This window comes from Penicillium verhagenii, assembly GCF_028828195.1.
Source record: "Penicillium verhagenii strain IBT 33310 chromosome Unknown utg000003l_segment0_segment0, whole genome shotgun sequence".
In the NCBI taxonomy this organism is placed as follows: domain Eukaryota; kingdom Fungi; phylum Ascomycota; class Eurotiomycetes; order Eurotiales; family Aspergillaceae; genus Penicillium; species Penicillium verhagenii.
This window is the reverse complement of record NW_026643167.1, coordinates 3,893,398-3,907,278: the sequence shown is the minus strand read 5'-3', so window position 1 is coordinate 3,907,278 and position 13,881 is coordinate 3,893,398. Positions and strand designations below refer to the sequence as shown.

General features: G+C 46.6%; 6 protein-coding genes across 6 annotated transcripts; 4 read left to right on the top strand and 2 right to left on the bottom strand.

The window, feature by feature from the left end:
* Positions 1 to 6: 6 nt before the first annotated feature.
* On the top strand, positions 7 to 1,197 carry N7466_002815 (uncharacterized protein; the record flags this gene model as incomplete). Its single annotated transcript, XM_057162213.1, has 3 exons — positions 7 to 255; positions 320 to 459; positions 534 to 1,197. The coding sequence occupies 3 exons, from the start codon at positions 7 to 9 to the stop codon at positions 1,195 to 1,197; spliced, it is 1,053 nt and encodes a 350-aa protein (XP_057025498.1).
* Positions 1,198 to 3,296: 2,099 nt separating this feature from the next.
* Positions 3,297 to 3,679, bottom strand: N7466_002814 (uncharacterized protein; the record flags this gene model as incomplete). Its single annotated transcript, XM_057162212.1, is given in 2 exon segments — positions 3,297 to 3,317; positions 3,329 to 3,679. The coding sequence occupies 2 exon segments, from the start codon at positions 3,677 to 3,679 to the stop codon at positions 3,297 to 3,299; spliced, it is 372 nt and encodes a 123-aa protein (XP_057025497.1).
* An 851-nt stretch (positions 3,680 to 4,530) lies between these two features.
* Positions 4,531 to 5,223, top strand: N7466_002813 (class I SAM-dependent methyltransferase; the record flags this gene model as incomplete). Its single annotated transcript, XM_057162211.1, has 1 exon — positions 4,531 to 5,223. One exon carries the CDS (start codon positions 4,531 to 4,533, stop codon positions 5,221 to 5,223), a length of 693 nt encoding a protein of 230 aa, XP_057025496.1.
* Positions 5,224 to 8,635: 3,412 nt separating this feature from the next.
* Positions 8,636 to 10,342, bottom strand: N7466_002812 (uncharacterized protein; the record flags this gene model as incomplete). Its single annotated transcript, XM_057162210.1, has 1 exon — positions 8,636 to 10,342. One exon carries the CDS (start codon positions 10,340 to 10,342, stop codon positions 8,636 to 8,638), a length of 1,707 nt encoding a protein of 568 aa, XP_057025495.1.
* A 1,206-nt stretch (positions 10,343 to 11,548) lies between these two features.
* On the top strand, positions 11,549 to 12,274 carry N7466_002811 (major facilitator superfamily domain-containing protein; the record flags this gene model as incomplete). Its single annotated transcript, XM_057162209.1, has 2 exons — positions 11,549 to 12,141; positions 12,164 to 12,274. Exons 1-2 carry the CDS (start codon positions 11,587 to 11,589, stop codon positions 12,272 to 12,274), a joined length of 666 nt encoding a protein of 221 aa, XP_057025494.1. The 5' UTR covers positions 11,549 to 11,586.
* An 83-nt stretch (positions 12,275 to 12,357) lies between these two features.
* N7466_002810 (major facilitator superfamily domain-containing protein) lies at positions 12,358 to 13,487 on the top strand (the record flags this gene model as incomplete). Its single annotated transcript, XM_057162208.1, has 2 exons — positions 12,358 to 12,561; positions 12,624 to 13,487. The coding sequence occupies 2 exons, from the start codon at positions 12,358 to 12,360 to the stop codon at positions 13,485 to 13,487; spliced, it is 1,068 nt and encodes a 355-aa protein (XP_057025493.1).
* Between the last annotated feature and the right edge of the window lie 394 nt (positions 13,488 to 13,881).

The following is a 13,881-nucleotide window of genomic DNA, read 5'->3' as shown; positions in this document are numbered from 1 at the left end:
ATCGACATGGCACAGTGGACAATGTATCTTGCATTCGACGTTATGGGGCTGGTTGGTTTTTCTGTGGACTTTCGCCAAGTAGAAGAAGGCACTGAACAAGCCGCTATCAAAGAACTCCATCAGCAGATGCTTTTTCTTGGAATTTTGAAGCCCGCACCCTGGATTCTGACTATTCTTGGTGTAATCCAAGGCTTGGTGGGTGACTACGGCCAGTTTATGACTTACTGTGCGGATAAAATTGCCGAAAAGAAGCAGGTAAACTTGACCTGCAATTCAATCTTATTCTTTCATACTTGGAGCATCTAATAATAGACCACAGAAATGGACCTCGAATAGTAACCAAGTCCCGGAGGATGTTATCTCGTGGTTGATGAAAGCTATTGAGGAGAACGACCCGAGTGCCCCACCAGGCGATCAGGCACTTAATGAAGATGGCCGTCTCATGATGATTGCCGGAAGGTCTGTCAATAACTCTCCAACAGCTCCGCTTGCAAAGGAAAGATTGAAAAATTAAAAAGCTAAAATAATAAAAGTGACACCACGGGAACAACCCTAGCCCACGCGCTATATTTTCTCACCAAGACCCCCTCTGCATGCAAGAATCTCCAACAAGAACTCGACAAGGTCTTTGGAAGCTCTGCTGAGCCCTCTCATTTCACTAATGACAAGCTTCAAAAACTTCCTTACCTCGAAGCAGTCATAAACGAAACTCTTCGTCTCAAGCCCGCTGTGCCCAGCGGCCAGCCTAGACTAACCCCGCCCGAGGGTCTACAGATCGATGAGGTCTGGATCCCAGGTGAAACGATCGTCGTTATACCGCAATATGTCATCCAACGTGACGAACGTTACTTTCCGTCTGGCTCCGAGTTTATTCCTGAGCGGTGGCTCGGGAACAAGGTCGATTTGATCAAACACGAGGAAGCGTTCTTCCCATTCCAACTAGGTGGATATATCTATACGCTTTGTTATCCAAATTGTATTCATTTGCTAACGAGGGCTTCAGGCCGGTATGGTTGTGTCGGAAAGCAGCTCGCGCTTATGGAACTTCGAGCCGTGATCGCCCGGCTGGTGTATGATTTTGATCTCTCATTTGCACCTGGAGAGGATGGGGTGGCATTTGATGGTGAATCTAAGGATACATTTACTTTCACTATAGGACCTTTATATCTGGTATTCACAGAGCGAAGGCTCCAATAGTACCTTCAAAGTAACCTGCCCGGTATGTACTTGGATGTTAAGTACTAGTTGTCCTAGCTCAACCACGTAAGCCGAGTTACCATATGCATACGAGAATCAATGTTTGTATGCGATCGATGAAGTTTCGGATTACATAAAACCGAAATATAAACGGAAATCAACAACTTTGAAGGGAAACACATCAAGGATAGACCCAACCGCAGGGGCACGTGGGACACGGCGGACATGGACACAGCCCACGGTTACATCTTCGCCCAATTTTTACCTTCGTCTCACCTCACTCAGGTTTTCGGAGAGAAGTAAACGGTCAAAAAGCAGCAGAGAAACGTCATTCCCACTCCACTCAATGCTTAAACCCCCCGCTAGCTGGTCTCTCAACCCATAGCTTACCGCTTCAACGGTCAATCAACCACTCTGTGGTCAACGCGGTTTGCGGCGTAACGGCCGCCGCATCTAAGCTTGTTATTGCAATGATATTGTTCAATGACGTAGTCCTATGTACAAAGATATTAACCACTGTTCATCAAGCCTGAAAAAGGCTGTCATCAAAACCATAGTCCTCAACTTACTGTTCAGTGGCCATTGCCTCTTTGGACTGCTTGTTCTTTGCCCACATCCACAGCACGTAAACTGTAATCAACGCGCATCCTGAAAACAAGATAAAAAACGGCGCGACGAATATCTCTATGATGGGCCATGCTTCTTTGCACAGGGATGCTGTTGATGGATGGTATGTACTCCGTCGAAACAGCGGACCTTTGGATGGCATTTTCACGGACAGGGTTTTCGACAATTCGTTTTGGTGCGTATCAACGAACTGGTGACCGTGGTAAATTCGTCTTGCGCGTATTCCATTGTGCTTGTTCCATGCTGATTGAGATGAAAAACAAGGCTTGTAGGTCTTTGGGGTAAGGGTTGAAAGAGGCCAGGATGCTTCGTGGTCGTGGCATGGTGGACGTGATGAGATGCGAGCTTGAGAATGTCATAGAAATTTCTCTGGTAATTGACCCACTTTGCGTAACGCATCCAAGATATTCCGAATTGCGGCGATCGTAGAAATGGACGTTTCCTAGCACGGCTCGTGACATGTTGGTGACTGGGTGGTGGTGATCGAAAAGGTACCGGTATCTGAAAGTTAAGAGAGAAAGGGAATAGAGATAAGCTTGAGAGAAAAGGAATAGAAGAGGCCACAAAACTTGGGGATAAACAAACTGCCAACCGTTCAAATGATCCTTCCATATCTACTGTCATCCTACATCTCAAGTGTTAGGTTTGTACCTATAATCTCAAGTACTCAGTAATTATTCATCTTGAATACTGAGTATACATATGCCCATTCCAAACATTAAGCACGGAGTATATACACTTCAATGTTGAATATATCCAGGACCACTAGGGCCTAGAGATACTTAATATACTTGGAACTCTAACTACGCGCCGTGGCGCTCTCTAATTGTAGACATATTACACACATGTAGCAGGAAATCATCCATAGCTAGCACAATATAAGTACTGGGGTGGTGAAGGAAAGTGTTCATTTGTCACCAATGATATTTGAAACTGGATTAAACGTTCAAGCTTCAGGAAAAGGCCCAGCGCAACAAACATTTTATCAAGCATAATAATCAATTTTGGGATCGCCTAACTTAGAACGCAACAAAAACAAAATCTTCATGACTCAGATTCAGCAGTCTTCGAGCAACCTTGGATATACCCCCATCAATTCAACTTTATCATGCCAGCCTCAATGTCCAAAAAATCTCTCCCAAAAACTCCTGATTGGCCTTGCGAGCCCATGCCTAGCGATGATCGAAGCGTCAGCCGTATGACGAGATTCAAGGTTAAGATTCAATTTTTCATTCATCCTATCCACCTTTTCTGAGAGCTCAAGGAACTGGGATGAAGAGCATGGAGAATCGCACGGGGGATTCTTTGGTTTTTGTATGTCTTTGGCTCCCAAGGAGAATTTAGAATTGAGGGTTGCACAACCAGATCCAGGTTTGGCATAGCAGGAGCCATTCTTGCCTTGAAGGGCAATGTCCCAGATTTGGAGCTGCTGTTCAGGATTCCGCCTGAATGCCTCATATTGCATTCGAAACTCATTGTGGGTGAGATGTAACCTGGCACATACATGATAAATTCTGGAGTTTAAGCTGCGTTCCTGGAAAACACTTCCCAAATCTTTGGCCGCCGAGCTCCCCTCGTCAAGTAACCGACCCATGGTCAGATACTCATTCGCAAGTTGAGTGTACTGATCTTCACCCACTGGCCCCTGGCTTGCAATGCTCCGTATCAATTCCTCCAATTCCAGCATCGCCTTTTCAAGACGCCTGGATGAGGTCCCGCATTTTTCCCGATTCTTGATGACAGAGGGGACTAGATCTGGCTGGCATGCTTCATATTCTGGAGGGCGGTCGTCGCAGCAGGGAATTGCCTCCGGTTCTTGCTTTTCAGACTGTAGTTCAATATATAGTTCAGCCATTCTGAGACTGTGCTCGGATGGTGCAAAGATGGATGTTAGGTACTACTGGCAATCGCCCGCTTGACAGAGAGCCTGAAATATGAAGGAAATTGAGACTTCGGGAGATCTCGAGATGGACTGACTATAATCAGCTTGGAAACAGGTAATTGGAAACACAGTACTGATGGACGATGTTGGAGTTGCAAGGAAAGGGAAAGAAACCCGGCGCCAACTGAAATATAAATACTTTCTGGGTTGGAACATTTGGTTTAAATTCACCCAGCCGTCACCTGTTTGGGGCTTCTGGATATGGGTGGAATTCCAGAGCTATGTATGGTCTAGCCCAGGTACGCCGCTAACATTCCAAGGCTAGAGCTTTATCGGTAGCACCACTTAGATGAAGACTTTAGTGCAACTCCACATTCGGACGTTAATTCTGGGTAATTGCTATCTATATATGGAATTGGTTGAAAGTATGTTGAAGATTGATTTTAACCAAATTCGGTGCCCTAGACACACTCCGACATCTTATGGACAATATTCAAACTCTCACATTTTTTCCCGATTTTGGACCCGTATTAGTCAGTCAGCAACAATAACAAGAAGAATAAATCACCCTTATGCTCGTTAAGGGGCCAAGTAAATCGGATTAAATTCTGAGCCAGCGGGAAGAGTGCCATGCCTCAGGCACTAAGAGAATGCAAACTGCTCAAACCTTTCGGAAGCTGCCGAAATATCGGCATTCAATCCATCTTGAATCTTAATCATGAAATTTCATAATATAAAGCCATACAATTACACCATTACTCTTGTCTTTGATATAATTAATATTATTACCGACCCCTGCCCTTCCTTTCGCACCATCTCCCAACATGGTAGAAGCATGCGATCCCACCCCTGCGACAGAACTCTCCAATGCTGAGCGATTCAAAGCTACACACCTCGCCGCGCGCCATGGCAACTACCACCAATATTACTCCAAGTTCCGAGCACCCACCGTTCCGGACGAGCGTCTTTCAATTCTCCCCTCAGAAATGCTCCGCAATGCGCGAGTTTTAGACTTGGGCTGCAACGCGGGCAAACTGACCCACGAGGTGATGGCGCACTGCGGCGCAGCCGCCTCAGTCGGTGTCGATATCGACCCCTGGCTGATCGAGCAGGCGAAAGCGGCCTACCCAGACGGGCCATGCACATTTGAGCACTTTGACTTCATGCATGCGTCCGCGTATATGGGTACCGCGCTGGGCAAATTTGATGTTGTCCTACTGCTCTCTGTGACCAAATGGATCCATCTCAACAACGGGGACTCTGCGATGTTGACGCTGTTCGAGCACATACACAGTATATTGAATCAGGGGGGTTATCTCGTTGTGGAGCCGCAGCCTATGAGCAATTATGCGAGAGCTTCAAAGAGGAATAAAGAGTTGAGAGAAATGTATAAGACGATACAAATCAGGCCACCGTTTGAGGATGAGCTGAAAGCGCAGGGATTTGAGAGGATAATGCAAGTTGAGAGGGACGAGGAAGGGTTTGCTAGGCCCGTACATGTTTGGAAAAAAAAGTGATGGAGCCATATCGTGCTTCTTAGTGCCTGTCAGTCAGCGTGACCCTCTTGTTCCTTCTTTTACCTGATGTCTTCACTTGCATCATGTTTAGTTCCTTGGGGCTTCCATGAAATTCGGGGACCGAATTCAGTTCGGAAGGTGTCAATCCCGATTTATACCTTTCTTGCGCCTCATGCAGGTCCGAGAATTAGTAAGCCCAAAGCATGTGTGCTAGTTATACATGTCCTGGGTTCCAAGATTGGCTGGGCCTTATGCATCAGGAGGTCCTTCAGGCTTTCGGCAATTGGTTTGCAGGGTGTACTGTACCCAATTTGCCCATACCCCACATGCAGGGGCTTTAGCGCGCTGGCCCGAGAAAACGTGCAGGGTCAACAACCAACTGCCTAATCTTTGTCTTGGATCTGGTATTGAAGAGATCTTTTGAACTGGAGCCCTGGTGGCGAGTCGCAAGATCAAGCCTCCATAATGGAGGGCGGACTGCACAAACTTGGAATGTTTATATGCGGGCGTGGCCACATTATATTGATGTTCCTCTCATATTTCTCCTCTTGGCCATTTGAGCTGCTGTTTGGAAGGCACAACGTTCACGCTCGCAACTACACTAGTCGATATTGAAAAGAACACTACTTTTACTACTGCTTCTACCGCTGCTTCTGTCTGGTCATTTGTCATGTGAGCTGCGTACTCTCACTTATCTCACTGTAGATAGTTCCTCTTCTTTCTCTTCTTCTTGAGGATGAATCTAAACACACCCCACATAATATGCTAAGCCCAATCGAGATATATTAATGCCTGAATTTGCCCTATCGTGCCTCAGACAGCAGCATTTTTAGACCGCTCCTCTCACCGTTTATCTACTGCTGTCTCGCCGCCGTCTCACCATCCTAATACCTCACTGTTCAGGCTATAATATTAAGCGGCACTAAAAAGTGTACATATCCATAGTAAATAGTACCTTAATGCTTAGGCTATAATATGAAACAGCAGTCACTGCTCAGGCTATAATATTAAGCGGTACTAAAAAGTGTACATATCCTTGATAAATACTAAATCGTACCTTCACGCTTAGGCTATAATATGAAACAAAACTAAAAAGTGTACATATCCTTAGTAAGTACTAAATAGTACCTTCACGCTTCGGCTATAATATTAAACAAAACTAAAAAGTGTACATATCCTTAGTAAATACTAAATCGTACCTTCACGCTTCGGCTATAATATAAAACAAAACTAAAAAGTGTGCATATCCTTAGTAAATACTAAATCGTACCTTCACGCTTAGGCTATAATACGAAACAAAACTAAAAAGTGTACATATCCTTAGTAAATACTAAATAGTACCTTCATGCTTACCAGCTGTAATAAACAGCAGTTCATGCTTACTAGCTATAATAAACAGCAGTACTAAAAAGTATACATATCCTTAGTAAATACTAAATAGTACCTTCATGCTTACCAGCTGCAATAAACAGCAGTCCATGTTTACTGGCTATAATAAACAGCAGTTCATGCTTACTAGCTATAATAAACAGCAGTACTAAAAAGACTGTACATATCCTTAATAAATACTAAATAGTACCTTCATCAATTGATTCTTACTGGCTATAATAAACAGTGGTACTGAAAAGTGTACATATTCTTAGTGAATTCCTTAATCCCACATAGCTGCCCCCTATACATGTATATTAATCCTTTGCCTTCTTCTTTCTTCCCTTCAACACTCAATCTACAGCATTGCGCTCGGCCTATTTTCTCAGCGGAATCTCCCATTCTATTAGCTTCTACTGCTACTTCTACTGCTGCTTCTACTGCTGCTTAGACAAGGGCGCCAACATAACGCACCGTATCTTAGTGAGGGGGGTGGACCATGGACGAATCTCAGTTACCGGCGTTCCCTTGGCATAAAATTCGATCAATTTTGGCTCCGGCCTCCGGTTTACCCCCGAGAGAAAGATATTGTCATTGGGAGATCACAGCTTATCTACCTGGCTAAAGAAGATTGTGATATGGCTCACATCCAGTGTTGATTAATCAATAGGGGTTCCGTCGGTCCGCAAACAGTTCAGCAAGATCTACTGTCACTTGACATCTGGAAGAACGACAGAAATTGATGAAAGAAGGAGCATTATTTGTCCGTAAGAAGCAAGAACATATAAGTGCTGCCTGTCCCGACAAAAAACCTCTCGCAACAATCTCCGAGGTAGCAGTTCGAGAACCCGGGAAGATCCTAGGAGAAGTGCAGTCCACGGAGACGGAAAAAGTTAAAGCTTGCAGGAAGACCCCCCTATAAGCTTGGATTGTGTGTATGCATGTGCTTTGGATTGACTGTGTGTTCTGTGGACTTGTCACGGTTGATTGGTAGTACTAACATTGAAGGAGATGCTCATACAATTCGTACAAGACCGATACACCAGAAGGGGCTTTAATGGCGAAGCTCTATTCAATCCTGGATTAAGTAAAGGGTATGGACCCGGTGGTAAGGAAGTCTCTTCGTCGGAATAATGCAGTGTTTGAAATACACCCACAGCTTCCGCACCTATACACCTGCAAGGAAAGGAGCGCCGACGAGATATCGTTCCCAATCCGGCCCCCAGGAAACTTCATTCCCAGCCATTGTTTCACAACAACTGCTGCCCAGGCGATACAAGAATCATTAAAACCGTGCTTTTCACTGTTGCTGCCTTCGTCGCTGCATGAGAACAGCCAAGGAAATGTCGTCGTCGTAGAACTCCACGTCTTCGTCGACGCCAAAGTCACCAAGGCGCTCGCTCCCCTTTAACATTTCGCCAGGACTGCTCGCCTTTGTCAGATTCATCACCATACACGCTTCCAGGCCCATTTTCAATATCTTACCCCAGCTAGCAAAGTACTGTGCGGGTGCCTAGCTTTTTAGCACTTCGTACATCGCCACACAGCTTCTAGGGCGCAAAATTGCCAGCACGTGAGTGGTTACGTTTGACTCATTTGCTTTTTTGGAGGGTTGACATTCGAGGGTTTGGCCCCCAGGTGGCCCCAGGATCGTCAAATGTGATCATTGGAGTCGGGGTCGGGGCCCCATTGGCAGTGCTTGCAATCGCAATGCTCGGAGCTTTTGGGGTAAGAGGAAAACGTAGACGAAGTAAAATTCATTACGCAGTTCCCATGTGTATGGGAGTCCGGAACAATTAACACGACCAGGATTAAGTTAGACGGAGTTGAAGCAGTACGCACGGGTTATGTGAGGTTTCGGGTCAGAGATCGCCTAGCGAGCTTCCTGGGCGCAAAACCCCCATGCGATTTTGAAAAATGAGCATCAATAAGTGAATATCTAGACCATTATCTGCTCTTTGACTTGCCTGAAAGGATATATTTAGTCCAGCCCTGGAGAGGTCGGAATGTGTGCCCTACGGTCGACCCTGTGCAAATGCCTACTTCAACCACCAACAGCCACATGGTGTCCAAAGAGCCTCTCCCATTTCATGAACAATGCCGCAAAAAGCATAACCGCTCCAGCAACAGGAACCAAGACAAAAGTCATGCGCATCGCCTGCGAAATGGCCTCGACTGCAGATTCCCGAAGTTCACCCTCCAGATTCTCAAATAATGTGCTCTGCGCCCCAGCAACCGCGCCCCAAATTTCTGCGTATGAGTATCCGTGACCAGCAAGAGCAGATTGCAGATTATGCAAGGCTCGCGAACGGTAGATCTGTCCCGCGATGGCGAGTGCGATAACCTGGCCACCAATCTGGGCGACATTTTGCAGCTTTAGTCCAGCGCCCGTGTCTTCGGGTTTCGTAGTCAAGGTCGCAACTGTATATCCCGTCACCATGGACAGACCGCTGCCAACCGCAGTAAGAATGGATAAGCCATAGATCGTACCCGTCGTCGTGCTAGGCTTTAAGTAAGCCACCAAGGGACCACCGCCGACCAGCAAGAAAACGCTGGCAATGAGAAAGATCACTTTATAGAGCTTGATGAAGTGGAGAAGTGATCCCGAGACAAGATTCACCATGACAGCAATAATAACAAATGGCAAAAGACGCACGGCTGCCATTAGGGCCCCATCGTCATTCACGAACTGGAAGTAGATGGGAAGGTAGTAGACAACAACGAATACCGACGAGGTTCCCGCCGCCGTCACGGCGTAAAGAAGCACTTGTGTACGATCTCGTAGTAAATGTCCGGGGAATGCACGCCGGGCTGGGGTGGTGAAGACCGCAAAGTATTGCTGTAAAGCATAGAACACCAGAGCCACACCAAAGACAACAAATGTGGCAATAGTTCGTCCATCATTCCATGGCCATTGGCCACCGGCCATGGTGAACGCGAGAAGAAAGCTCACCCACATCCCAGCGCCAAGAATAAAGCCGACAAAGTCAATGGAGGTCAGCTTCTCCCGGACGCTTACATCTTGCATGAGACAGATTGGTGGCAGGCATAGAAGAAACGCTGGAGCCGAGATGCCACCAATAACCAGATTGATATAAAAGGCCCAGCGCCAGGTTGCCGACGACACGGCAAAGGCGCCACCAATAAGAGGACCTAAAACACATCCAAGGCCCCAGAAAACGGCGATGAGAGACATGTACAAGCCACGCTCCTTTTCAGCGGTCATGACAGCGAAATACTGCAAAGATCCAAGGTAGATACCGCTGCCGCCAGCACCGGCGATAACACGGCCAACGATCAGAGCGTTCATGTTTGGAGCCGCGCCGCAAAGCGCTGAACCGACTTCAAAAATCAACACAGTCGCGACGTAGATGTATTTCATGTTGAAGGTGTTGAAGAGGGTGCCGAGCAGGAGGATGACGCATACGGAGCCGAGTGGGAAACCGGCTCCTATCCAGGAGAATTGGTCGACATGGCCAAATGCTGAGATGATGGGGGCCTGGACATCGGCTGCGATGGTGGTGTCGAGTCCGTAGAGGAAACAAGTGATGTAGAGCGACACACAGATGATGAGCCAGCGAGTACCGCGGATTTCCCGGCCCTTTGTTTCTGGTTCCTCTGGTCCATTGTGAAATCGCCCTTGAGTGAGTGGTTGGTCAGATGCTTTCTCGGGATCTTGATTGATTGTATGGCCTTCAAGCGGCAGTTCCAGTCTCTGATTGGCTGGTTCTGGCTCAAGCTCAGTGGACATGTTGTGGGATTGGGTTAGGTCTCGGGCCTGGTGATCATTTCAAATTGTTAAAATAACAGTGTGGAGAAATTTCGAATATCTGGGGAATAAAAGTTAAACGTCGGAGGGGCAAGCTGGGGCTAATTGATTATTTCCATGTTATTGAGGTTGGGTCGTTTATAACGTCAACTATGTGCCCATTCGGAGACAATTGAGGGTAAAGTGACCCCGGGTGAGTAAATGTTAGCCCTTTGTCATTCAATAAGCCTTCTTTACAGTTGTAATGCAACATACCAAACAATCTCGCTGTGGTGAAGAATTACAAATCTATCCGATCAGAGCGGCATATGTCTCCGAGGCTCTTTGAGTGACAAGAAAAGAAGTACATTAATGAACCGGTGGGCCCTTGCGGGGCAGCCCTTGCCATATCCGGTAATAATACTTTTAACGTTGATTTCTAAGTCCACTTGGCATATTTCATTAAGGCTCCGTTAGTCGGGGCAATAGGCCTCCGAACACATAACAAATCATACATAAAATGGATGGCTGTATTTATGGTGTATGTATTGATTTCGTATTTGCGTTAAAATCAAGTTAAATATTGTAAGTGAATATATAGGCTACGCGCGATATTTCAGGGGACGCAAAACGCAATACGAAAGATTGCGACCACCTGTTGACATATTTCACATGTGCGAGCTATTGCAACCTCTTCCACGAGACTTCATCTATGTGAAGAAAGTGAGATAGCCGTGGAACCTACTAGGTTAGAGCCTGGGTAGACTCTACGTCCACCGTTCACTGAACCCCTTCAAGCACCTTATAATCGGACACTTTCAACTACCTGTCTGTTCAGTGTCAAGGGGGCACTGTAGGCTATGTAGTAGCTTTCCAAAACTGGGGTATGGCTGAGTGGCTACCGATGTCACCCGCAGCCACTCCCGAGGTCGGCTGGGCAGCGGGCCCATCTGCGATCAACTCCATCGGTGTTAACCTTTCAAGGGAACCCATCAGATATCAGCCAAATAAGTACCCTACTGGAATGCTTGTCACGATGACACGTCGTGTTATTCAAAGATAGAGGCATTCTTTTGCTTTTTTCGAGAAGCAAGGGGAAGGCAGATCTCTACGTCACACAACCAGATCACCCAACTCATATGGTTTACCCCTATCCAAGGGAACAAAGACCCAAAAATGAATGAAAACAAACTTCAACCTTCATTTCAGTGCTTGAGCAGAATAAATTTGAAGGCCCGCCGTTCGAAATGGTGTTCTTGTTCCGCCAGGATAGCTCCAGGAGACAAAGTCTGGTATCAGACAGCGATCCGCTCTTAGACCAACAAGTTAGGGCATCCATTGACGAGGACAAAACAGCAAATCTCGAAAGAAACTCCAGTTCTCGACCCATCAAGCGGGTGACCTCCAGTTGGGCCTCTGTCCCAAACAAACCACAAGTGATCTTTTTATCACTTGCAGCATTCACGGAGTTTGTGTATCAGTCCTCAGCACGCACATATTTGTTCCACCAGCTGAGATGGTTTGATCCTTCTTTGCCTGACTCGACCATATCTACCCAGGCTGGAATAATACAAGGTTGCTCAAAAGTTGTACAAGTATTCAGTTCGATTATTGTCGGGCGCTTAGCAGACAATGCATCTATTGGAAGAAAATACATGCTTCTCCTTGGCTTGTTGGGATATGCATTTTCTTCTATCGGTTTGGCGTTTTCGAAAACATTCTTATCGGCTGCAATTTTTCAAGCTGCAGGGGGAATATTGGATGGTAATTCTGCGTTGGTTCGTACAGTTGTTGCGGAGACAGTAAGAGAAAAAGAGTAAGTAGTTCGGTGACCTGGCGCCAAACCCCGTGTTATTTTCAAACCCCGGGCTTTCGATTCCCGCGTTCTTAAAGCCCGATTTTCAAACCCCGCTACTTCAAATCCCGTTACCTTAGAACCCGACACTTCAAAGTCCGGTTTCTCTAACCTGATCATTGGCTGATGTACGTACTCTAGATATCAATCTCGCGCCTTCATGATGCTCCCCCTATTCGCAAATATTGGGGGTGCACTCGGGCCCATCATGGGAGGGGCTCTAGCTGATCCTGTACACAACTACCCTGGATTATTTAAACCAGGATCTCTTGGGTGGGTATCTAAATGGCCCTACGCTATCCCGAGTCTTGCTAGCGCTCTACTGTGTTTGTTCACAGCAGCAGTGGTTCTTCTGGGCTTGGATGAGGTACGCATCTTACAGATTATCTTGACACTGTTGAGTTCATACTAATCAAACAATATACAAAGACACATGAAGCAGCTCGTCATCGGACAGATCGTGGACGTCAAGCAGGAAAAGCAATCGCTCGGTGGCTAGGCTCTCATCAAGAGGACTACCAATACAAACCATTAGGAGATTGCCCAATCACTGATCGTGTGGAAACTGTTGAAATTGGAGTTGAGCCTTGCCCTCTTGAACCACCCAAAAAACCCCGCTTCTTGGGTCTAGGCACATCAACAGGGCTCGCCATATTCCTAATGCCGAAGGTGTGGTTGACTTTACTGTCACGATTCCTGTTCAATTTCCACGCCGTAACATACAACACTCTCTCCCGCATTTTTCTCCCTGCCCCCCGTGCTTCACCGCTCATTCATCATGGAGCCTATTTTGGAGGCGGCCTTGGATTGACGACCGCGCAAGTTGGGCTAGCGATGTCCATCTCGGGGCTTCTTATTCTTCCGCTTTCCCTCGTTGTATACCCCCGCATCTCGAACCGACTGGGAATCTTACGCTGCTATCTCATCTTCTTACCAGTCGGTCTCTTTCTGTATACGCTGACCCCGTTCCTGGTGTTTGTTCCGAACCAGACCGTATTCGTTTGGATTTCCTTGGTTGCAGCTATGTTTCTGAAAGCCGTTTCGCGTACATTCACGGGTCCGGCTTCGACTATAATTCTGAATAGCTGCGTGTCGGACCCCAGTGTGCGAGCCACCGTGAACGGGGTTGGATCAAGCATTAACAGCCTCGCCAGCACCATCGGTCCAGTATTTGGGGGCTGGGGGTTGGGCCTGGGATTAAAATACAACTTGGTTGGTGCACCGTGGTGGGGACTGGCGATGGTGGGATTGGCACAGTGGTTGATTTTGTGGAAGCTGCAGTATATGGACTAAGCAGATGCTCCCTCTACGCGCAAATTACTCAGTCTCATGTGCACGCACGGCTACGACGTACCAATGTTTGAGCACAGATTTTGGTATACATAATAACATACGATTCAGCACCCAATATCAATGTTAAGATAGATTCAATTACATACATATATCTACCACGCATTCTATCTTTGGAGGCCCAAAATCGGCAGTGGAATTAACAGGTACGAAGTAGAGACATACATTATCTGATAATAATGACCCCTTCGATAGCCCTTATCGCAATGACAGCAAGTTCTGGTCAAGCCGGCTCCTGCAGGAATGCAAAGTGCAACTACTGGAATGATGCACACAACAGGTACACATGCAAAGAAGCGGGTTGTCAGAAACAATCGAAAATTTGCCAAACGGGCGA